This window comes from Chrysemys picta, unplaced genomic scaffold (genome assembly GCF_011386835.1).
Source record: "Chrysemys picta bellii isolate R12L10 unplaced genomic scaffold, ASM1138683v2 scaf304, whole genome shotgun sequence".
NCBI classification, from domain to species: Eukaryota; Metazoa; Chordata; order Testudines; family Emydidae; genus Chrysemys; species Chrysemys picta.
The window spans coordinates 1-24197 of NW_027053011.1; the positions used below are offsets into that span (position 1 = coordinate 1).

The 24197-nt window shown below is 60.2% G+C and overlaps 1 protein-coding gene across 1 annotated transcript; it reads left to right on the top strand.

Annotated features, from left to right (window-relative positions):
- The first annotated feature begins 853 nt into the window (after positions 1 to 853).
- On the top strand, positions 854 to 23217 carry LOC135972210 (kinesin-like protein KIF21B). Its single transcript, XM_065579445.1, is given in 23 exon segments — positions 854 to 1596; positions 1739 to 1846; positions 3144 to 3212; positions 3933 to 4157; positions 4446 to 4592; positions 4723 to 4747; positions 4750 to 4818; positions 4821 to 4903; positions 7253 to 7354; positions 8807 to 8976; positions 9436 to 9495; positions 9939 to 9996; positions 10694 to 10899; positions 11448 to 11522; positions 12286 to 12399; positions 14249 to 14287; position 14732; positions 16372 to 16507; positions 18190 to 18493; positions 19298 to 19415; positions 19760 to 19930; positions 21454 to 21653; positions 23028 to 23217. Coding segments are annotated over 23 exon segments (2730 nt in total). The 5' UTR covers positions 854 to 1401; the 3' UTR covers positions 23083 to 23217.
- The last annotated feature ends 980 nt before the right edge of the window (positions 23218 to 24197 follow it).

Consider the following 24197-nt stretch of genomic DNA (forward strand, 5'->3'; position numbering starts at 1 on the left):
CGTCTTTGCAGCACAGCCAGGGCCTGAGAAGGAGCCTGGGACCTACAAGGAACAGACGGTGACCTTCCCTGACGTTCCAGAGACACTGTTTGTAATGTTCCCTGCCACAGAGCGGGGTGATGTGTTTTCCTTTAACCTTTCCCATTTTTCCTTATTCTTTTATAAAGTTAATTGTTAATTAAACAACTTGTATTTGCTTTAAATTGTATGAAATGATCAGTGGGTCAGGGAGGTGCCCAGTGCAGAGAGAGTACCCTGGAGTGGGGACACCCTAGCCCCTGTCCTGGGTGACCACAGCAGGGTTGGGGGTCGAGCCCCCCAGGAATCCTGGGCCCAGCCTTGTCGGGGTTTACGAGGACTCTGCCAGACAGGAGAGTGGAAGGGGAGCTCTCAAGGGCAGGGAGGCCTCTGGGTAAAGGAAGTGGGAGCGAGGACTCGGATCCTTTCGCTAGCCCACTTCACCGGGGTAGTGCAGAAGCCAGGAAAGTTCCCCCCAATAGCGGGACCATTCCCCCGCTAACACCTGCATTCCATGCCCCTCTTGCGGTCCCCAGAGATTCCCGCTGGCTGCTCCGTGTCTGGCTTCCCAGCTCCTGGGATCGATCCTTCTCCTCGGCTGTGTGCCACTTGTCCCGCCTCTTGATCAGGGCTGGGCCTGGTGACCCCGTGACCTCCCAGCTGTGCAGCCCGCTGGCTGTGGGGAGACAGTGGGTGTAGGGCCCAGGGAAAGTCCCTTCCCTCGGAGGAGCTCCAAGCTCTGACACGCGTCAGGGAGACAGGGCCAGGCAAAGAGGCAAAGCCGCCTGGCATCTGCGGCCAAGCTCCCAACTGCTCCCGACTTCCTCCCAGCGAGGAAACTGTGGCTCTCCAATGCTGGAGCAGCAGCGTAGCCTGCCCATGCAGAGAGCTCCAACTCCAGGGCTTTTCAGTCCTGGGCATCTTCCCCGAGTGGGGCAGCTGATGCTATAACTGAGACTTTAGTGATTGAGACACCTGCCCCCAGCTGAGTCCCACCAAACTCATCTCAGCAGCATCCCCCTCTGGGCTGAACAGCAATGGCTGCCTGGAGGAGAACAGTGTGCACCCAGTCCCTGGAGCGGTGCGGTCCCTGGCACACGCCTGGCACTGCTCTGCTGCCGGGGTTATTGGTCTAAAATAGGCCCATGGTTCTGGCTTGCAGGCAATGACTGGTCTGGGCTACTCGGCCATTGAACATCTCCTGAGCTGCTGGACCAGACAGGCTTGTCCCTGGAGGCCAAGAGTTAATCTAAAGTGCCCCCCACTGAGGGTGCTTTCCCTGGGGGCCTGGTGGGTCCAGGGGGCAGCTGGGTGGGATGGAGCGTGATGGGCTCGGCCTAGCCTGGCACTCTGAGCGTCTCTGCGCCACCCCCTTCAGGCACCATGGAATGCTACATGGAGGAGAAGGCCAACAAGATCAAGGCGGACTACGAGAAGCGGCTGAAGGAGATGAATCGGGACCTGCAGAAGCTGCAGGCAGCCCAGAAGGAACACGCTCGCCTGCTCAAGAACCAGTTGCGCTATGAGCGGGAGCTCAAGAAGCTGCAGGCTGAGGTGGCAGAGATGAAGAAGGCGAAGGTACCTGGCTGGGCAGAGGAGGAGGGGGCTGGAGGGGCATGGCCTGCTTGTGCTAGCTCTTCAAACTGGGGAGGGACGGTGGATGGGCACAGCCCCTTGTGCACACTCCTTATGCTGGGTGTGGCTGTCGGGGGGCCTGCAGGTGGCACTGATGAAGCAGATGCGGGAGGAGCAGCAGCGGAGGCGGCTGGTGGAGACCAAGCGGAATCGGGAGATCGCCCAGCTGAAGAAGGAGCAGCGCAGGCAGGAGGTGAGAACCCAGCTCCTCGCCAGGCTCTGCAGATAGGGCAGCTCTGGCTGGGGCCTGTGCCCCTCACTCGGCTCTGAGCTCCCACACCAGCTGGCCAGGGTGCAGCGGGGAGTGCGGGTTCTCCAATGGGTCTGGGCCTTTCCTGGGGAGATGCCCCAAGCCAGGCTCCTTGGGACCAGATGGGGAGGGTGCTGGAGAGCCTTCGCTGATGCATGATGTGTCAGGTCCCCTCCCCTGTGCACAGGTGAGCAGTTACCTGGGTGAGCCAGCCTGCACCCAGAGTCCCTGACGCAGGGTGGGGCAGGGGCAGGGGAGCCCCTGTGACGGGGCAGGGCTGAGACAGGGAGTGGGGCCATTCAGGATATGGGGCAGCAGGGGAGCCCTGCAAAGCTGGGGCTGAGCCGCAGGGATGGCTGAGCAAGGCGATGGGAAATCTGGAGCAAGCGCTGCACCAACAGAGGACCGGATTCCACTCTCTATTACGCTCATTGTAAATCTGGAGTAACTGCATTGACATTAGCGGAGTCGCTCCAGATTTACACTGCTGCTGCTGCGATGTGAATCCAGCCGTCACCTGCATCGAGAACATTCCACGTTCAGTCCTGCCCTACCTCTGCTCGACAGTGTGTTAGAGCTCTTCCGGGTGCCCGGCCGCTGGGATCAGTGCCCGGCTTGGCCCCCAGGCCCGCTCCTCTCAGAGCCTGTGTTGGGCCACTGGCCGGCCAAGGCCTGCAGGTCCTGTGAAGCCAGGAATGGGGTCGGCAGCATAGAACAGCGTAAAACCCTGCCTGGTTGGGGAGCTGTGTGCTGGGCACCCTGTGCGGAAACCAGCCACCCCACCGACTGTCTGGGGACTCCTCCCCCTGCTGAAGGCGCAGCACGTCCCCTCTCCCAACCACATGTCCATCTGTCTGTCCATCCCTTGAGATCAGCACCTGGTGGGGTGGCAGGTTCCGCCTTCCCCAGGTCAGAGGAGGTGATTGCTTCCTCCTGCATCTCTGGTTGCTGCTCAGGGCAGGTACAAATGCCACAGTGCTGCTATCGGTTACAGCAGAATAAATCCCGATTAGCCCCAGTTGCTCCAGGTTTTATACCGCTGCTGGTGAGATCAAAATCTGGCCCATGGCCTGCACTGAGAACATGCCATGTGCTGGCCCCAGGCAAGGGGGTGGGGGAGCCCTGGGTCCCCTCCCCTTCCCCCATTGCTGCCATGGGTTCTACCCCAGACCCTGGGTTCCTCTTTAGCGGCTCACGCCCGCTCAGGACTCGACTGAGGCTCGGCTTCTCTCCTGCGCAGTTTCAGATCCGGGCGCTGGAGTCTCAGAAGCGGCAGCAGGAAATCGTGCTGCGAAGGAAAACCCAGGAGGTGAGTGCCAGCCCCTGCACCTGCGGGGGTCTGGAGAGCCGCTCACGGGGCCGTGACTGGGTGGGCGCTGAGGCCTGGCTCCTGGATCGGGCCGTTGGCAGGGCAGGGCCCTGGGGCCTCTCCAGACGGAATAGTCCCCTCTGCTGTCCCAGTGGGTCGTGTTCCGCCAATGCTGGGTTGTTCCCAAGGCGCTGGCCCTGGGTGGGGTGGATTTGTGGATTTCCCACAGAGCCTGGTGGTTTTATGGCCAAGAGTAACCAGGCAGGAGATGACAGTGATTGCGAGGGAGGAAACGCCTGTCTCCGGGGGCAGCTGATCTTCTGGGGTCAGGAAGGAGGAATTCTCTGCATGCCATGTGCAACCGTGCACAACAGGCTGTGTACCCCTCCCTCCTTCCTGGAGCTGGGTCCTGGCAGCTGAGTTGGTCACATGACTCGTCCAGGCTGCCTCCTGCCCCAGCACCCGTACAGCTCGCAGGACGGTGCGGTGCTTCGATCCCAGCCCCTTCCCAGCCCCTCCTGATGCATTCTGGGAAACTGCTATCCAAGGGTACCGGACCTTCACCCAGCCCAGATAGGCTCAGCTCTCTTGAAAGGTGCTCAGCTGCTCCCGGGCTCACTTTGCCACCTGAGAAGCGTTGGAGTCGCTCTGCGGCTGGGGGGCGATGCCCCCTGCGGGTGTTCCCAGGAGGCCCAGCCCTCAGGCACTGCTCTCACCCAGGTCTCTGCTCTGCGCCGCCTGGCCAAGCCCATGTCGGACGGGGTCTCTGGGAGGCTGAGTCAGAAGCCAGCCATGCTGGACTCAGGTGCGGAGGTGTCCACCAGCACCACCTCCTCGGAACCGGAGTCCGACTCTCGCTCGGTCTCCAGCATCGTGCGCCAGTGGAACCGGAAAATCGACCACTTCCTGGGAGACCCTTCGCCCTCCGTGAATGGGGCTCGGCCCGTCAGGTCAGACCAGTGCTTCCGAATCCGTGTCCCCCGTGCCTCGTTCCCTGCTTGGCCCTCAGGCCCCGGGCTCCTGGGTGTTAGATGGGAGCGGAGTTCTGTGGGAACACGGGAAACGATGGCTCTATCATTGTGGGCGACTCTGCCATGTGGTTTGACACGTGAGACTCTCCACATTGGCTGGAGACCTGATGTGTAAATGCCCCTCTGTCCTGAGCACTAGCGGGCGTGATGGCCGAGCGCCCGCCTGGTGGAAGCCCCCTGACCGTGTCCCATCCCACTGCAGAAGAAGTTCCCAAAGAAGGGGATGAGCCAGACCTTCAGCAAGGCAGCCCGGCTCAAGTGGCAGTTGCTGGAGCGGCGCATCTTTGACGTTGTCATGCAGAGGATGACCATCGTCAACCTGGAGACGGACATGGAGCGGCTGATCAAGGTGAGGTGTGGGGGGCAGTGCCCTGGTGGGGATTGGGTGGCCTGAGCATGACCGAGGGCCAGGAGTGCTGGGAGGCTGCTGGCACCTGGACAGCGCCGGCTGAGGCGTTTCCTTCCCACCCGCCCCCCAGAAACGCGAGGAGCTGGCGCTGCTGCAGGGAAGAGGGGAAAGCTGCAGGCGGAGAGCCCGGAGGAGCAGAAGGGCCTGCAGAGCCTGAACGAGGAGATCAGGTGCTGACCGCCAACATTGACTACATCACCGACAGCATCGCCGACTGCCAGGCCACCATCATGCAGCTGGAGGAGACCAAGGTGCCGGGGGAGGGGGCCTGCGGGCGGGGTGAGGTGCAGGGGGTCTGTATATGGGGAGTTGGTCTCACGGGAGGGGGAGTGGGGGAGATCACCCCAGGGCATTGTGTGCTGTAAGGGAAAGGGGGTGCTCTGGGGGCTGGTTGATAGTTGGGGTGGGGACTGGGCGTGAGTAGGAGGCTGGCTGGCTGGACTCTTCCTCTAGGCAGTTTAAGCATAAGGGGTGCAGGAGGCAGGTTTGCAGGGTCCTCTTGCTTTCTAAGCTCCAACTTCTGGGCTGAAACGTGTCGTGGGTCACGCAGGGAGTCAGGGCCGAGCTGGCTCCCTGCTCTTAGCCCCCAGAGCTCGCCCCCTCCCTACAGAAACGTCACAGAGCAGCTGTTGCAGTCTGGCTGCTTTCTCTGCTTGTTTGCTGATGACGGCTGTATAAGGCCCAGTTCAGCAGCTGCTTGAGCACTCACGGGGCTGGTGCGATAGGCAGCCGTAGGCCCGTGGGCGCCAGGCTAACGGACATGGCTGTGGCTTGGCTTGGACAGCAGAGGCCAAGAATCAGCCCTCTTCCGCTGCATGGTCTGCAAGGTCGGGGCCAGGATTTAGGAAGCCCCCTTATATGTTGGTCCACCAGGGTCTCCATCGGTGCTGGATGGTTTATTTGTGGAAGGGACGGCTGCGGAGAGCATGATGTCCACCACCAGCTGCTAGGCCCAACAGCCCTGATGGGAGTTCTGCACATGCTGGAGTCAGTGGAAGCCCTGTCCGTTACCATGGGACAAATGTACCCATGATGTATCCAGTGCTGCGGGCAAGGCGTGGTCTAGCCACGCTCAATCCTGTCTGTGTGCACAGAAAAACCCATGTCAGCACCAGCCTCCAGCCTGGGTCACCGCCAGGCTCCAAACATGCTTAGAACATGGGCTTTCTCCATTCCCTGCGTATACGGCAACACAACCTCCTGTGAGAAACTGCCTCGACCCAGCCCAGTTCCACAGTGGCATTCCTGTAGCCTAGACTGAAGCCAAGCCCAGGGGGCAGCCCGGTATTCAGAGCCAACTCCAGGTGTAGCCGTGGGAGAGGGTTGAAGATGCTGTTTGCTTTTGTAGGAAATCTCAAATCCTTTTAGTTTTTATTTTGAAATTTCCCAGGGGGAAGAAAAAATCAGTTTCTCCTCCCCCCCCTCCCCCCCCCCGCCCCACCCCTGAGAATCTGGAATTTTTGTGGTTTTGAAAATCAGTTTTGATGGTTTAAGGCAAAAAAATTGGGGGTCTTGGGAAAGAGTTTCCCTTTTCTGAAACCGCGAACTTGTGCTGAAAGCTGTTGTCAAACATTGAGTCTCTTTCTGATGTCAGATTTTTGTAAAGGGAGGGTGGGATTTTGACCAAAAAGGAAATTTTTGTTTAATCAAATATTTCCACAGAGAAACAATAGCCTAATAATGAGGCCTTTCTCCCTGGCACCTGTCGGGTGTCTGTGCTGCAAGGCAAACCCCACAGCACAAGTCTCAGAGCCTGGATCCATTGCCTTGGCTCGCAGGGCTACGGGGCTAAAACGAAGAGTGTAGACATTCACACAAGGGCTGGAGCCTGGGCTCTGGAGGGTCTTGGAGCCCATGAGCGGGAATGTCTACACTGCTACTTTTAGCCCCGTAGTGCAAGCCCGAATCCTTTGGCCAGAGGCTCGCTGCTGTGGGTTTTTCTTTGCTGTGGACGCACCGTTAATGACATGGGGGGTCTGACCCAGGTTCATCACAGTGTAGCTCTCTGCTCCTCTCCTAGCAGCTGGAGGTCGTAAACAGGTTTTTAGTATATGTCTACGCTTAATCTGCTACAGCTGCAAGGCTTTAGGTGTAGATGCTCCCCGTCGGAGTAGGTAATCCACCTCCCAAGGAGGTGGCTGTTTAGTTCGGTCGGCAGAGCTACACTCTCTGGGATGGGGGGGGGGCAGGATTTTCACACCCTGGAGAGACATAGCTATGCTGGTATAAGTTCCCAGTGTAAACCTGCCCTTGGTCTGCTCTGGTCACCTGGCTAGCGAGCAGCTCCTGCCGTCCAGGCGGTAGAAGCTCCTCTTCTTTAAATCCGCAGGTGTGTGGTTCGGTCCCCATAGATGGCCCAATCAGGGGCCTGGTTCCAGGCACACGTCCAGTGCGAGTGCTCATGCACAGTATTGGCATGCAAGTCGTCTTCCCCGCCGCCTGCTCACAGAGCACCTGCGTCCCTGCCGGCGTCAGCCAGTCAAGGAAACCGCCCCCGATTCCGTGGCGCTGGTGTCTCTGCTGGCCCTCTGCTTTCTGCCCTTCACCGCCCTCAGCGCCCTTCTAATTCCCCTCCCTCGGGGGTCTCTCTTGCACCGTAGGAGGAGCTGGACTCCACCGACACCTCCGTGGTGATCAGCTCCTGCTCCTTGGCCGAGGCGCGCCTCCTGCTGGACAACTTCCTCAAGGCATCCATCGATAAGGTCAGGCAAAGGGCCTTCAAGTGGGGGTGCAGCTCTGTGGGGTGGGTCGCAGAACATGGGATCCCAGGAGGCCCCCTGTTAGTGTGGGATCACAATTGCTGCAGGTCAGGTTTGGAGCCAGGGCTATTTGGCTGCGCCTGGGGCATCCTTTGTGCATGGGTGAGGGAGACTGAGAGGCCTGCCTGGCCTGTGTGCTGCTGGACCCAGAGAGGGGAATGGGTTTGTGACGTTATTGATATCCTCTGGGACCATATAGATCATTGTTGCAACCAAGGTCCTGTAGTGGCACCCAGATCTTGTATAAAGGGGGTCAAATGGGGTGTCTAAGACAAGGTTATGGTTTACTGGTTATAATTATGCTGTCTATATGTGTGTATCAATTTTGTAGTTGAAGTTATGAATATTGGCTCTATACTGTCTGTATTTCAAACTTCTGCTATGCTGCTGGGTGACATCCCAGACAAAATGGTGTTAGCTCTGCCTAGCCTGCTTGATGGCCCATTAAGGACCATCAGCTATACAATGGACCCATTGAGAGAAGGCAGATACACCTTGTAACTCAGCATAGTATGCAGGGACTGGCCCATGTGACTCCAGACTCCATTTTGCTGTAATTTTCCACAGTAAGAACAAAGGTGTTCTTACACCTGGAAAAGACTATATAAGGCGGATGCCTCATCTCCATCTGGTCTTCAATCCTGCTTCATACCTCTGGAGGAACTTTGCTACAAGCTGAAGCTTTGAACAAAGGACTGAGGACCCATCCCAGCGGGGGATGTATTCCAGAGACTTGATTTGAACCTGCAGTTTATTCTATTGCTGCTGCAAGCCTGAACCAAGAACTTTGCCATTACTGTATGTAATTGATTCCATTTAACCAATTCTAACTCTCATCTCTATCTTTTTCCTTTTATGAATAAACCTTTAGATTTTAGATTCTACAGGATTGGCAATAGCGTGATTTGTGGGTAAGATCTGATTTGTATATTGACCTGGGTCTGGGGCTTGGTCCTTTGGGATCAGGAGAACCTTTTTTCTTTTACTGGGGTATTGGTTTTCATAACCATTTGTCCCCATAACGAGTGGCACTGGTGGTAATACTGGGAAACTGGAGTGTCTAAGGAGACCGCTTGTGAGACTTGCGGTTAGCCAGTGGGGTGAGACCAAAGTCCTCCTAGTCTGGCTGGTTTGGTTTGCCTTAGAGGTGGAAAAAACCCCAGCCTTGGGCTATAACTGCCCTATTTGAGCAATTTGTCCTGAGTTGGCACTCTCAGTTGGGTTCCGCCAGAACCGCATTGTCACAGGGGTACAAGCAGCAGCTGAGTGAGGCTGGTGTGGAACCTGCATCTGTGGCCAGGGACAGGGACTGAAGTCAGGAGCTGATTCCCCGTCCCACCCACTGGCCCGTCCTGTGTGCTGGACGGAAGGTAACCTCCTGCTCCCGCCAAACAGGGGCTGCAGGTGGCTCAGAAAGAAGCCCAGATTCGCCTGCTGGAAGGGCGCCTGAGACAAACGGATGTGACCGGCTCCTCCCAGAACCATGTGATCCTGGATGCCCTGCGGGAGAAAGCGGAGTCCCACCCCGAGCTGCAGGCGCTCATCCACAACGTGCAGCAAGGTGGGTGCTGGGCTTTTCCCTCCTGGGGACCCCCGTGAGTACTGGGCATTGGCTGGCAAAGCAGCCGGCAGCGCTGATGTGGGGCCTGGGGCTGGCAGCAGCTGGGAAGGCTTGGGGTGTTTCCCTGCCCCTACAGATGGCACGTCTGCCCATTGGGACAGATGGAGCCCACCCCAGGGCTCTTGGCATTGCTCTGACCCTGTGGGCAGGAGTGATCGGCCCGCTTCATCCAGACGTATCAGCCCACATGGTCACAGCCTGTCCAGCCGTGAGGATGCACTGATGGCGCTTTGGTGGCAAAGAGTTAATGATAGCAGTGGTCTGGGGGGGTCCCAAGGACGTAAAGGGCCACACGCTGATTGGCAACCACCTGCTGGCTGGCTCTGATCGGACCAGCCCAGTGCGGTGCCCTCCCACCCTCTGTCGCGTTGACGCACCCTTGTCGGCCGTTCCTTGTGCAGAGAACGTCCTACGCCAGCACGGACGAGGAGATCTGGGAGTTCAGCCTGGCCTCGGAGGGGAGGTAAGCGCACCAGGGAGCGTGCAGTGTCCCAGCCTCGTGCGCCCCTGAGCGGCGGGATCTATGGAGGGAGGGGGGCGCATCTCTGTGGCACTCATTGGCAAGGTAGACCCGTTAGAGCTTGGCAGCTAAATTCTCCAGGTTCTGTCTGCACTGAGCATGCTCCAGCCCCTCGGAGCTCCTACGTGTGACCCGACGTGCAGGGGCTGTACAGAACTGTCCCAGTAATGGTTCCTCTTGAGGGCCAGGGGCAAGACGGAGCTGGGAGGGAAGAAGGCCCCGAAAGGGACCGGGGGATGGGCTGTACCTCGGGGAATGGGAGGAGGAACCGTAGCCGGGCTGGTGATAGGGTGTTATGGGGTGGGGGTGATGGGCAGTGGTTTCTTCCTTTAGCTTTAAGTTAAGCCTTAAAGGGGATCGGCCATTTAACCCTTTGTTTCCTACAGCTTCTCCCAGTCTTTCACCATGAAGGGCTCGGCCAGCCAGGACGACTTCAAGTTCAAGGTCAGTTCACAGCCACAGACAGGGCCATTTAACGTCCAGATGTGGGGTCTTTGGTCCATTGTACCCCCTCTCCCTTTGTGCTCACGGCTGGGTGGTGGCCCTTGGCGGGAGTCTTCTCCATGGGCGGAATGTCTTGGGTCTGGAACTGAAATAGCCCGGGGTCTGGTCTCCTGGTGACAGCCGTGCCTGGCGTGTTACTTTGGCCCTATAAATGGCTCCTTGAGTCGTAGAGCCCACTTTAAACCCACAAATGCCACATCATTGAGCTGTACTGGGCTTCCCTGAATCCAGGCAAGGTGCCCTGGTGCTGTCTAGCCCTCCTCTGGGAGCAAATAAAACCCATGTGACACCCTGGTGCTGTGCGCCCTTCCCAGAGGCTAATTGACTGGACCAGTCCCTCCATGTGCCGAATCCTCCTGGGAGAGCTGCTCCGGCACTCTGGGCCATACACGTTTCAGCCTTGCACAGGGGGTACTTCCTGTTGCCCTCATTAATGAGCTCATGAAACGTTAATGCTGGCAACCGGGGCCCAACTGAAAGGTTTCTCTAGATCTGCCACTGCTGGGTGCTTGGCCCCAGAGGCTTCTTGGAACTGAATGGCCAAGGGGCGCCAGCGTCTCAGACTCGCTCCACGTGCTACCCTCGGGGCAGTGAACTCCTCGCCTCTCAGCCCACCCCTCCCTGTGCCACGCCATAGGGGGAACCCAAGCTGTCAGGCCAGATGAAGGCTGTGTCGGCCGAGTGCCTGGGACCCACGTTGGACATCTCCACCAAGAACATCACTAAGTCCTTGGTATCCCTCATGGAGATCAAGGAAGACGGGATCGGCTTTTCCATCCGGGATTCCTACTACAAGGATAAGGTCTCCCGCACCATCAGCCTGCCCACCCGCGGCAGCACCTTGTAAGCCCTGGCAAGCATGGTCCCCACGTGCTTACAGGCCCTTGGGGGAAGAGGTGGGCTGGGCCATCGTATTCTGCCCTTGGAGCCTTGAGTCTGGACTCCTCTCGATCGAGCCAGCCTGTCCCAGCATGCAGTGGTGGGGCCAGCTTGCTCTGCCATCTTGGATTGCCAGTGTCCACAAACTGCCCGTCGGGGGGACGGGGCCTGGGGAAGGCGGGCACAAACCGGGTTCTGCTGTCGGACAGAGTTGGGCGTCCAGTCTCCACAGCCCTCTTATCGAAGGCACGGAGCTGCCTTCTCCAGCAGCAGTCTCGGTGATGAAGCCAACAGGACCTGTGCTCACAGCGCAAACCCTTAGCCGGGGCCGCTGGCCTGGCCTTGGGCCCTGCCGGGGCCTGATCCAGCCCGCTGGACCCCTGGCTCGGGAGGTGGATCTGTGCGCTGCCCCAGGGCTCTTGGCTCGCTTGCTCTGGAGTAGGCCTGTTCAGTGCTGAAGGGCCCTGGCCCCAAGGAGGGGCGATTGCTGATCTGGTCTTGATCTGTTCCAGCCCTAGGCAGTCCCGTGGCTCGGACACCTCGCCTCTGACCCGGAGGAAATCCTATGACCGGGGGCAGCCTGCCAGGTGAGTGGGGAGAGGCTGGAGAGCACATGGGCCTAGCTCCCCATCGGGGACCGGCCTGTTCACTCGGCTTTGCCCAGGCACGACGCTGGGTGCTGGATCCAGCTGTGCCATAGAATCATAGAATATCAGGGTTGGAAAGGACCTCAGGAGGTCGTCTAGTCCAACCCCCTGCTCAAAGCAGCACCAATCCCCAACTAAAGCATCCCACCAGGGCTTTGTCAAGCCGGACCTTAAAAACCCCTAAGGAAGGAGATTCCACCACCTCCCTAGGGAACCCATTCCAGTGCTTCACCACCCTCCTAGTGAAATCGTTTTTCCTAATATCCAACCTAGACCTCCCTCACTGCAACTTGAGACCATTACTCCTCATTCTGTCATTTGCCAAGCTCCATTCTCTTTGGAACCCCCCCTTCAGGTAGTTGAAGGCTGCTATCAAATCCCCCCATACTCTTCTCTTCTGCAGACTAAACAAACCCAGTTCCCTTAGCCTCTCCTCATAAGTCATGTACCCCAGCTCCCTAATCATTTTTGTTGCCCTCTGCTGGACTCTCTCCAATATGTCCACATTCTTTCTGTAGCGGGGGGCCCAAAACTGGATGCAATACTCCAGATGTGACTCACCAGTGCCGAATAGAGGGGAATAATCACTTCACCATGGGCTGGCACTGCAGGCCTCCCTGTGCTGAGTGGAGGTGCGGGGCAGGGGGTAGATCCCCGGACCAGGCTTGTGATCATGGGTCTCTTTCTGAACACCCTGGCTCAGGACTTCGGACGTTGGCTTCACGTCTCCCTCATCCCCTCCCACCAGGCCGCGCAATGACCGCAACGTCTTCTCCCGCCTCACCAGCAACCAGAACCAGGGCTCCGCGCTGGACAAGTAAGAGCCTCGCGGGGCAAGGAGCGGGTAGGGGGGTGAAGCTCCAGGGAGCCCAGCCCCAAGAGCAGTGAATGGCAGACGGTGACTCCCATGGCTGTCCCCAGGTACCGTCCCCGCTCTGCCTCGGGCCCGGCAGTCCCAGCTGGAGTCAGCCCCAGGCTCCTGCCGGGCTCGTGAAGCGACCAGGGCGAAGGCAGAGAGCTGCGATACCGGTGCAGTAGAACTTCACATGGGGCAGCATCTCCCTGGGCAGGGGCCCTATGCCAGACCTGTCTATAACCCCATTGATATGGAGGGGGGGTCTTTGGTCCCCCTCTACTGGCTGGACCTTGTCTCAGGGCTGCCCCTGAGCTGCCAAGCCTGGGCCTTTAGCTCAGGCAGAAGCAGCTGCTGTTGAGAGCCTGGGGTGGCAGATGCCCTCCCTGTAGATGATCCAGCTGGAGGCTCGTCGTAACATTGCACTGCTAGAGCCCTCAGAACAGGCCTGAAGCGGTGCCCTGGCCTTTAGCGTTGTGTGCGCACACGTGGCAGTGCCTGGTCCCCCGCTGGGCCCGTGGGGATCCCCTGGTGGGCTGGGGCTGTCACAAGCCCCACTAGCGGCCCTGGGCTCTTTAGCTCCTGCTGGTAGCTCTGGAGGGCCCTGGTTCAGGCCCCAGTGTGTTGGCCAAGATGGCGGCTGTCACACTGGCTGCTGGCAGAGGAGAATTTCACCCGCAGGGACGCTGCTGGGTGGGTTTGGCTGCAGTTATAAAGCGGGTGAGGTGGGTCCAGGGGGCTCTAGCTGAGGACACTAAGCCGCCATCCCGTCCCCAGCGAAGCGTGGGGCTCGTCAGCGCTGGGCTTGGCAGGGGTCCCCAGGCGGTGGGGAAGCCATTTCCCAGTCAGCCCTACCCCGGTTCTGTGTGGCACTGGCTGTGCCATCGCACCTGCCCCTTCTGGGCCCTGCTCCCTCTCCCACTGTGCTCTGTGGGGAGATGCCGGCTGCTCACAGGTCCTGGTCCCCCTCAGGAGGTGACATGGCTGCTCTGGGTGGGGTGAGCTTTCTGCCAGTGGCCCGTAGGTGCTCCGATTGCTCCTGGTGCCAGGGGCTGTGACCCTTCGGAGGTGGGGTGGGGGTGCTCTCCAGTGGCAGCCTTTGGTTTCTACGGAGGAACGAGCCCACCTTAGGACTGCCTTTGACTGTCACGGGCCAGCCCCTGCACGGGTGCAAATTGGCCTAGCTGCCGTGGGGGCAGCAGAGCGGCTTTGATTTACAGCTCCCGAGGACCTGGCCCTATGGGAGCTGGTAGCAACCACCTCCCATCTGCCTCCCTGCAGAATCCCAGTTTGGCGGCGATGTTCTAACCTGGGGGAGCCCATGGCGCTGCCTGCAGCTCAGGACCAGCCCCTGGTCCCCATCCCGCCTGCTATCAGACCACACGATAGCGCAGAGCCGGACCGTGTCAGAACGCCCCAGCCATACCCCAAAACCTGGAGTGCGGAACCTGAGGGGCTAGGTTGGATGGCTGGTGGCAGTGATGAGACAGGGGGGACCATGGGAAGATTAAATGAAGACTGGATGCAGGAATCCCCGGGCGAGGCCTCAGGCGTGCACTGTACTGGTCAGACTGGGTGATTGTAACAGTCCCTTCTGGCTGAATGACTCCAGTCCAGCCTGAAAGATCTTGTGTCCGAGCCACGTGTCCCTTCCTGCTCCTCTGCCCCTTTCCTCTCTGGTTTTCTGTGTCCGCTCCTCCCTCTCTACCCCGCTAGCTTGGATGCAATAACAACACTCCACTCTCTGACTCCGCTGCTGCCTCTCTCATCCGGGATTTTTTCTCCCGTAATCCTGCTAATTTTCTGTCCCTAGGTCTGACGACAGCGATTCCTCTGTCTCGGAGGTGCTGAGGTACATACAACTTTCTATTGATTAGAACTCTCCTGCTTCTCGCATTTCCCTCCCCCTGCCCTGCATGCTGAATCCGTGCTGGCCAAACTCTGGGCCTTGCTTCTTTGCTAAATCTATTGGGACTCTGTCCTGGTGCTGCTCTTGCTCGCTGTGTGTCCCTCTTTCCTTCTCTCTGCTTCCCCGCATGGCCCTGGCATGCCGTGTCCGGCTGTGGAAGTCCCTTTCTGCCTCTGGTCTCCAATGCCTTAAGGTCTGAGCCATCGTCTTGAAATGCAGTGCTGGTGGTTTAAGCGGATAGCGTACGGTGCTTTCACTGAATGGGGACAGCTGCATGCTCTATTCTGCCTCGAGGGCGGGGCGGGTAGTGATGATATCTTGCGCTGTGTCTGGCCTAGCTGCAAGAGGCAGGGCAGGCCAGCTGTTGGAGCCGGTGGATGCTTGGAGGGTCCAGGCTATGATGCTGCTTTTTTGTTGTTGTTGTTGTTGTCTTCTCTCGCACCTTCAGTTCAGACATCTCCAAGCACTTGACAAACGTGGCTTCAGCCTCCCAGCACCCATGGCGAGGCTGGTCAGGATTGTTATCCCTGTCTTGTGCCTCGGTTTCCCCATCTGCAAAGAGTAAACACCTGGGATGCAGCCTCTTGGCACCGAGGATCCTGTGGCTGCTGTTAAGGCCTGTGCAGCCTCCCAGATATATTAGAGCAGCCTTGGGGTTGCTCTAACTCACTGCAACCTCCCAAAGGGCTGCTTGCCAGCTATGCCACAACCCAGAGTTCCCCTAATGGGGTGTGCTAAGGCCCTGGCTCTGCCCCCAGCATGCCTGGGTTTGCAACACGAGCCACATAGAACCAATTACGCTAGCCCAAGGCAGTGTGTGTGCCAGGACAACTCTCCTTCCCCCATTCCCTGCACATCAAAAGGGCCAGGCTGGCAGAGGAGCATCTCCCCACTGGCCTTTGGGTGCCTATTTGAGACACCGTGGGCCTGACTCTGACACCCTGAGCACCATCAGCTGGAGTAGTGGGTGCTCAGCGCCCCTCAAAAAATCCATTCCAACCATGCCACAAATGTGCCGTGTGACCCTGGGCTAGCCCTTTCCCCTCCCTTTGCCTCAGTGTCCCCACCTGTAATCCAACCCTGCTGGGAGGAGGGGAGGTGCTTAGAGATTCTGGCTGGGAAGCTGCTTTGGGGCTATCAACCCTCTCCATGATGGGCTCTTCCACCTGGGCTCTTTCCTCAGGGGTGTCGATTCTCATGTGCTCAGCACTCTAGAACCTCCCTCTGAACTCTGCTCACAGCCCCATTGGCTGTTGCTGGGGCAAAGCCTAGAACTGGTTTGAGACAGGATTGTCTCCTGGCCAGGGAGCCAGAATTCCTGGGTTCTCTCCCTGTTCTCGGGGGATTGAGAACTCCTGGGCTCCGTTCCCAGCTCTGCCATTGATTCGATTGTGATCTGTTAAAAATCCCTTCCCCATCTGCCAAAACAGGGTGAAGCTCATTGCAAAACTGGAGTGGGTCAGATGGAGAGAGGGCGCTTCCCCCCCGCTGGCCACAGGGTGGTGCCCTTATGCCCCACATAGCGCGGCTGGAGCAGGGCCCCAGTTTGTTCAAGCCTGGAGGTTCTGGGGGTTGGGTCCGGAGCCAGCCTGTCCCTGCTAGTCTCTGACTCCACAGGGGATGGGGCAGCGTGTGCCATGCAGCAGCCTGGACTCTGTTGGCTTTGGGATCTTGCCTGGATGGGGCACAGGGGCCACCCACAGCTCTCACGGGGAGAGGTGGGTAGCTTATCTGTGCCAGCAGCGAGATGGCCAGGGGGTGAAGCCCGTTTCCTTTCCAAGCCCCTGCCCCAAGCCAAGGCAGGGTCTGCACGAGTCTCTGAGCCCTTAGCACCAACGGGGTGTGACCTGCCCCGGGGGGCCTGTCTGGGGAGCAGGCTGCCCAGCAGCTTCTGTCTGTGGTTTGCTTTGCTCCGGAGTCCCGCTAGCAGGCCCTGGCAGCCTGGTGGGGCGGGATCTGGCTTCGTCCTGGGTCACCCAGCCAGCGCCCTCCTGCTGACACCCTTGCTCTCTCTCTCCCACGGAAAGGGCCTCATTAACCCCGTGGGCGGTGCCAGGAGCGCCCGGACGGCCCCGCTGCAGTGCATCTCTGTGGCGGAAGGACACTCCAAGCCCGTTCTCCGCGTGGACGCCACCAACGAGCTGCTCTTCTCCGGATCCAAAGGTGCGCGCCTCAGGGGCGGGCCGGCTGCTGAGCTCTGGGTGTGATCATTGGGGAGTGAGCCTGTTACCCAGGGGAGGGGCTGAGCCACCCCAAACTGCGGGGGCAGGACAGGAGCCTCTTGCTCAGACGGCACCGGCCTGCCTGAAAGCCACAACGGGCCGGTGCAGTTCTGGGTCCCCCCAGCAGAGGGCAGCAATGCTGCACGAGTCATTAGGCTGAACAGCTGTGTGGTGACATCCCTGAAGCGAGTTGTTGGGGTCTCTGCCCGGTTCCTAGTGGCTGGATGTTCACCTCGCACCTGGCACTAATAGACGCTCCCCCCTTTGGCAGGTCTGGCAGAGGTGCCAGAGGCTGGATGGGCCACAGGGACTGAGCTCCCCTAGGGCACTCGTGGGAGCAGGGGGAGGCGTTCTGCACTCAGGGCAGCATTGCAAAGGCCAAGTGGCCGGGCTGGTCTGCAGGGCTGAGTCTAGGAATGCTGCAATGCTGGTCGTTCTGGCCTGGCCTGGCTCGTGGAGGCTCGGTGGCTTGGTGCTCTGCTCTCAGGGAAGTTGCTCCTCTCGTCTGTTTCGGGGGGCACCGTGCACCCTACAGTTGCTTTGATCAGGGATGGGTAATGACCCATCTGCAGCTGCCAGGGCCGTTTCCAGACCCCAGCGAAACAGCCCCTCTCTCTGGTGCCCAGCCACAGACTGAGACTTCTCTTTTAGGCTTCCCCAATCTGACTGGCGGGAACAGGAGCGGCGCCAGGGTTTTTGGCGCCCTAGACGGGAGTCCTTCTGTGCTCCCGGTCGTCGTCGGCAATTCAGCGGTGGGGAGGTCCTTCTGTGCTCCCGGTCGTCGTCGGCAATTCAGCGGTGGGGGGGTCCTTCTGTGCTTCCGGTCGTCGGCGGCAATTCAGCGGTGGGGGGGGTCCTTCTGTGCTTCCGGTCGTCGGCGGCAATTCAGCGGTGGGGGGGTCCTTCTGTGCTCCCGGTCGTCGTCGGCAATTCAGCGGTGGGGGGGTCCTTCTGTGCTCCCGGTCGTCGGCGGCAATTCAGCGGTGGGGGGGTCCTTCTGTGCTCCTGGTCGTCGGCGGCAATTCAGCGGTGGGGGGGTCCTTCCGTGCTCCCGGTCGTCGTCGGCAATTCAGCGGTGGGGGGGTCCTTCTGTGCTCCCGGTCGGCGGCGGCAATTCAGCGGTGGGGGGGTCCTTCTGTGCTTCCGGTCGTCGTCGGCAATTCAGCGGTGGGGGGGTCCTTCCACGCTCCCGGTCTTCGGGTCACTTCGGCGGCGGGTCCTGGAGCAAGTGTAGAATTGCCGCCGAACACCCAGAGCGCGGAAGGACCCCCCGCTGCCGAATTGCCGCCCCTCCCCTCCTCCCCCAAATCCTGGTGCGGTCGCCTAAATGGAAGCGCCGGCCCTGGGCGGGAACATGCCTGGGCTGCCTGTCAACATCAACTCCAGGCCAGGAGTGGGGTTTGTGTCGCTCCGCCCCGGGCGTGGAGCTGGCATGCCTGCTGGTACGGGTCTGGCTGGCTGCGCGGCAAGGCACCTCCCTTGGGTGCCGAAAGGTGCTGCCTGGGTCACCCTTGCTGTGCCGTTGCTCCCGGCTTGAGGGGACGTGGGACTGAGCGGGGGGGTCTCATCCTGGCACCCCTGGCACTGCATATGGCCAGGAAGTGGCGTTGCTTCCCCCTATAGATGACTGGGGACAGACGCTGTCCAGCCTTCTAATCAGTCCACAATGGGCTAGATCTTCCATTCCACATTGTGTAAATTGCCCCCTCCCTCCCCCAAGAGTCTCTGCCTTGAGGCTCACCTGTTTGTCTCTTTGGCTTAGCTCTTCAGGTCAGGTGATCTCTGGGGATGCCTGTGCTGGGACCACCACCCGCACCATCGCCAGCGTGCAGGGCGAGCACCAGATCAACCAGATCGCACTCAACCCCACCGGCACCATGCTCTACGCTGCCGCTGGGAACTCTGTCCGCATCTGGGAGCTCAACAGGTCCGGGCGGGGCTAACTCGGGCCCCCAGGCAGGGGCAGCTCTTGTGGGGAGGCAGACGGGTGCTGCGTAGGCAGAGGGAGCAGTCGTTCTGGGCTGAGCGGGGGCCCGCTCCCTCCCGGCTGGAAGCTGTGTTATTGAGGCAGGGGCGGATTTGGACTGGCACCGGGGGAAGCTGCACTGGCACAAACCCCAGCGTGGAGCAGCTTAGCTTGTTTGTCTTGGGCTTTGCACTACATCAGCCCCAGCAGCTGCTGATCACGCCCAAGGGGGGCTGAAAGTAGGACCCAGTGCTCCTCTCCCAGCTGCAGCCCTTAGGGCAGGGGTGGGGAACCTTTTCTCTGTCACTGGCCATTGACCCACAGAAAAAATCAATCACGGGCCACTTACCTGCTGGGGGGCGTGGAGGCTTGGGGCTTCCCCTGCAGCGGGTGGTGGGAGAGGGCGCCACGGGCCAGATGAAATTAACTAACGGGCTGGATCCAGCCTGCGGGCCGTAGCTTTCCCCGCCCCTGCCTTAGGAGATCGGTGGACAAGCCGGTCACCCCCTGACACCGCATCTGAGCCCAGCTCCCTGCCCCTAGCCCAAGGCCACAGTCACGGCCCATGGTGCTGAGGGATGTGGTATCCCTGAGATTGCTCCGTGCTCTGCACCCCGGAGCCCGAGGTCCCCACTTCTGCTTGGGATGGTGGAGAGGGGCCTGGGGCTGGGAGGGTCCCTGCTGGGAGCCTTGGAGACTGGGCCAGCGAAGGGCCTGCAGGAACGAGCGCCTCCTGCTGAGCGCACCCCGGGCTCCTGCTTGTAGGTTGCAGCCTATCGGGAAGCTGACCGGCCACATCGGGCCTGTGATGTGTCTCACTGTGAACCAGACTGCGAGCAACCATGACCTGGTCGTCACCGGCTCCAAGGATCACTACGTCAAGGTACCCTGGGACCCTCCCTCCCTCCCGCTCACAGGCAGCACGAGGGGCCTTTGAGCCCAGGAACCGCTGCTTGTGCCAGCCCTCCCCACCCCCATGCATAGCCGCTCTCCCGTAGGTGCCAGCTACAGGGGCTCGCTGCCCACCAAAGGCCTGGCGAGGAGGGGACATACTGGGTGGTTTTGTCCAGAGCGCCCAGCGTCGGCCTAACTCTGCTCCCATGGTGGGCAGGAAGGAGCCATTCTGTTGATCTCAGCGGGCTGTTGCTGGCCTAATGACCTGAGAGCGACTGGTCTCCTTTGCCACCGGGGTTCACAGCAGCTGCCCTCCGGGCTGTTGCCTTGCAGATGTTTGAGATTGCGGACAGCGTGGTGGGGAATGTCGGCCCCACCCATAACTTCGAGCCCCCGCACTACGACGGCATCGAGTGTCTGGTCATCCAGGGCGACGTGCTCTTCAGCGGCTCCGGGGACAACGGGATCAAGAAGTGGGACCTGGAGCAGCAGGAGCTCCTCCAGGTACGGAGGGGGACGAGCAGGAAGGCCCTGCTGCTGGGCGGGGGGCAGAGAGATGGGCTAGACCCGCAGCGTGCCGTTTCGAGGGCCAGTGCCAGGGTCTGGAGCGAGGACTTAGAACCTGCTGGAGAGTCGCTGTCCAGTCTGGAGCGTGCTCCCGCCATCCTGGGGGCAGAGGATCAGAGAGCAGACACAGAGACCCCATCCCTACGTTGCACATGGGGCCTCCAGGCAATGGAAGAGCCCCGGGGGTTGCAAACGACAGTGGCTGGCAGGGTGGGTCCCGAAGGCAGTTTACAGCCGTGGGCAATGCACGGTAGCCAGTTCTATAGGGCTGGGTCCCACCTGCTGCGGTTAAAGGGCTCAGTGGCCTATGGGGAAGGGGGACAGGTTGGTCTAGGGGTAGATAGCGCTCGGCGTTGTCCCTATTTCTGACCCGGTGAGTGTGGCTGTCTGGTCTCCGGGCCCCACAGGCCGCGGTGCCTGGCTCTCCAGGTCAGTGGTGGCGCGCTGCAGTGTGGGGATGGCCTCCGGTGGGTCTGGGATAGAGCAGCAGCCGAAGGGGGCGTGCAGGCCGGTGCTGGGAGGCAGGAGGTCTGGCTCTGCCATGAGACTTGGCTAACATTTCAGAGGCCTCCATTGATTTTTTATTTATTTATTTATTTATTTTTTTGGTGGTGGGGGGCTCTGTTTTGGAGAACCTACCATGTGCCCGCCCGGGGCTGGGTTGTTCAGAGGAGCTGGGCACTGTGGGAGTCAAGGGGAGCAGTGGGGGCTCCGCCCCTCTGAGAATGGGGTGGTCGGGGTGTCCCCCAAAATGGAGCTGCCCAGAGCTAGTCACCATTTGTGGCTGTGTGACCCTCCCCCACAGTCTCTCCCCTATGAAATGAGGCTAATGCTCATTTTTCTTCCCACTGGAGCGCTGAGGATTGATGGCAGACAAATAATTAGAGAGATGGGGGGTGAGGGGGAATCTCTTTTATTGGACCAGCTCCTGTGGGTGGAAGGGACAAGCTTTCAAGCCCCACCCTGGAAGAAGAGCTGAGTTTGCAGACTTGTCCCTTCCCCCCCCTCCCCCCGAAATTGGTCCAATCAAAGAGATTCTCTCCCCCATCTTGTGTGTCTCGTATCCTGGTTGCCAGCTCGGTTTGGATTGATTAGAGCTTGGAGATCCCCTGGTCAATCCCAATGAGCAATTGTCTCCTGGGGCGGAGCCCTCTTCTCTCCTGCTGAGCTGCTTCTGTAGCTCACCAGAGTCCCCTTGTCTTGAATTCAAATCCTCGGCTGCTGCTTGATGAGAAATCGAGCGGAGCTTAAAAATTCCAGCTCTCAGCCACGGTACAGATGTGGGGGGTTTGTCTCAGCCCATTACAGAGCCAGCAGCCAGCTGCAAACCCAGCATCTGGCTCTGGCTGCTGGCCTGACCCTGCCCTGGAGCTCAGGGGGCAGTTTGGGTCTTGATGGCCCCGGCTGGCAGCGTGGATCGTGGGCGCTCACTGGCTCTGCCCTGTCTCTGTGCCTGCCAGGAAATCCCCAAGGCGCACAAGGACTGGGTCTGCGCCCTGGCCTTCGTCCCCGGCCGCCCCATGCTGCTGAGCGCCTGCCGCGGGGGCGTGGTGAAGGTCTGGAACGTGGAGAACTTCACACCCGTTGGGGAGATCAAGGGCCACGACAGCCCCATCAATGCCATCTGCACCAATTCCAAGCACATATTCACTGCTTCCAGGTGAGGGCAGTGGGTAAGGCTAGGCCCCTGCGGCATGGGGGAGGGAGATCTGACCCCCAACTCACCCCAGTGCAGCAGAGCTGCAGGAGCTCTCCAAACCCACTGTTGCTCCCCCCATGTGGCAGGGCCTGGAAAGGCACTGGGAGCGAGGGATGGGAACAGCGCCGGAACCGGGCTGCAGGCGGTTTGGTGTGGGGCAGCAGTCGGCTGCAGGGCCCCCAACCCCTCCCCATCTAGCCTCTCGTCTCCTCCATCTCTCAGCCATTGTTAGGTCGCCCCACAGTGAGGCTCTTCTGCCCCATCCAGTTATGCCAAGCGCTGGTCCTGCCCTGCCCCGCCATGCTTTTGGGATGCTCTTGCCAGCTCCTTTGATGTGCCGGGACAAGCCAGACCTGGTGCTGCTGGCCCTGCCACCCTCAGCGCAGAGAACGGACTTCCTGCCAACCGGGCACCAGCTCCTCCTCGACGGCGCCTTGTGCATCTCCAATGAGAGCACCACCGCCCCCTCCTTCCGCTCCCTGGCCCCTGTGCACAGCCCTGGCCCCAGAGGGGGTCCCCGGGTTCACAATGTCTCTGGCACCGTCTCTGATCTCCTCTTTTCCAACCATGTCCCTTTTCTCCTTTCCTTTCTCTTCCCCCCCCCCCCCCCCTCTGTTTCTCTCTGTGCCGCAGTGACTGCCAGGTAAAGCTATGGACTTACGTGCCTGGGCTCACCCCCTGCCTTCCTCACCACGTCGTTGCCATAAAGGGCGTGCCACTAGCCTGCCTTGACCCTCCTCCTGCTCTCTCTGGCTCTCACCCCCTCTGGCTCTCTCTCCTTTTCTTTCTCTGTCTCTTCTCTCTCCGCTCTGGTCTCAGCTGCTTCTTAACAGTATGAGATTCTTTTGGATTTTCCCCCATGTAGAGCTCTTTGCAAGAGGAGACTGTCCTCTTGCCCCCCACCTCCCAGTCCCCCAGGTGATTGGATCCAGCGGCCAGCTCGGGGCTGCATGGGGTTTGCCCATCTGACTACTGCTCCTCCTGGGCCACTGCTGGGGGAATCCCCGCCCCATCCCCACTCCCCACTGCGTCACTGGCCACTGCCAGTGAGGTGCCACTGGCTGAGCCTGCGCTCTGGCAGAGTGCCCCGTTACTGGCGCTCTGGGGGATTATCCCGCTGGCGGGCAGCTGGGCGCATCTGCTCCCTCCTTGCGCCGGTGCCCGCCCGCTTGGGGCACAGCGGCCTTGCTCTCCTGGGCTGCAGCGTGATGCATTTGGGGACGGGGGAGTTGGGGGCAGGGCGTGGCCTGTAGCTGATTGTCTCGCTGTGCTGCCTCTCCCAGCTGGGGCGGGGGCAGCCCCCGGCCTCACTTCCTCTCTCTCTTCTTTCCCCAGCGACCTGACAGTGAAGCTCTGGAGCTGGAGAAGATTGCTGAACGGCCCGACCTAGGCACTGGAAAGGCCGGAGCCAGGGCGACTGTCAGGCTCCCTGGCGGGCCCAGGCCCCAGCCCCTCTCCCTGGCTGTGAAGAGCTGGGAGCGGCCTGGCCTGTGTGTGCTCCAGTTTCCAGGACTCTGGGGTGACGGCGTCTCAGCTGGGGCTTTGTGAACTGCCCGCTTCCACGGCTAGGGGGCGTCGTTCCCGTCCAGCCCCACGCTGGGTTTCCATGATGCACAGGGCTTTCTGCTGACCAGGGCGTGGCCAGGCAGTGCTTCGGGACATGGCCTTGCCAGCCACGGGGAGGCTCCCAAGCTGAGAGACTCAACGGGATCATTCCAATCTGTCCCACAGCCCGTTCAGCAGCCCCAGATCCTGGATGTGCGAGAGGGATCCTGCCACCTGCATCCTGCTGCTGGCCTCTGCACCTCCTGGGTGCCTGGGGTCTCATTCCTTCTGCAAGCGGCTGCAGGCCCCTCTCCACGCTTCGTCGTTCAGCAGAGCTGGGATCTGCCGGCCGGTACCGAAATACGGAGAGGGCTTGTGTGCTGCCGACCCCAGCCTAGCACCAGCAGGGTGCATGGAGCCCCGTTCGCAGCACTGGCTGTGGTACCATCCTGGAGCTGGGACTCACTCTGTCCCATCTGCTACCATGTGTGCTGCAGGGGCAGGGCTGACTAAGGTCTAGCACCCCACGGCTCACCCCTTTCAGGCCCCCAATTAGCTGTTAGCACCGTAGAGCCAGAGTGCTAGCCCGGTTCCCACTAATCACTGGTGACAGGGCACAGTGTCCACTTCAGAAGCTGACTCCTTTAGCCCCCAAAGCCTTGGGGGAAGCCTGTGGTTCCGACAGGTCCCATCCCTTATGCTCCTCAGGACACAGTAGTAACCCCCCTTCTGAGGGCCCCGTTCTGCAGCCCTTATGTTGGGCAGGGCCGTGGGCCTGCAGCAGGAGACTTTGCTTGGCAGCGCTCCCCAGCATAAGGGTTACAGACCTGGGGCCGCACTACTCGGAAGGTGGAGTCTCATGAGCAACGGGGTGTCCCAGCACTGACTCTCTCCCAGGACCCTGTTTCCTTCCTGGTCCTTTACACTCAGCCCTTCCACCTCCCGGTGACCCCCATTTCA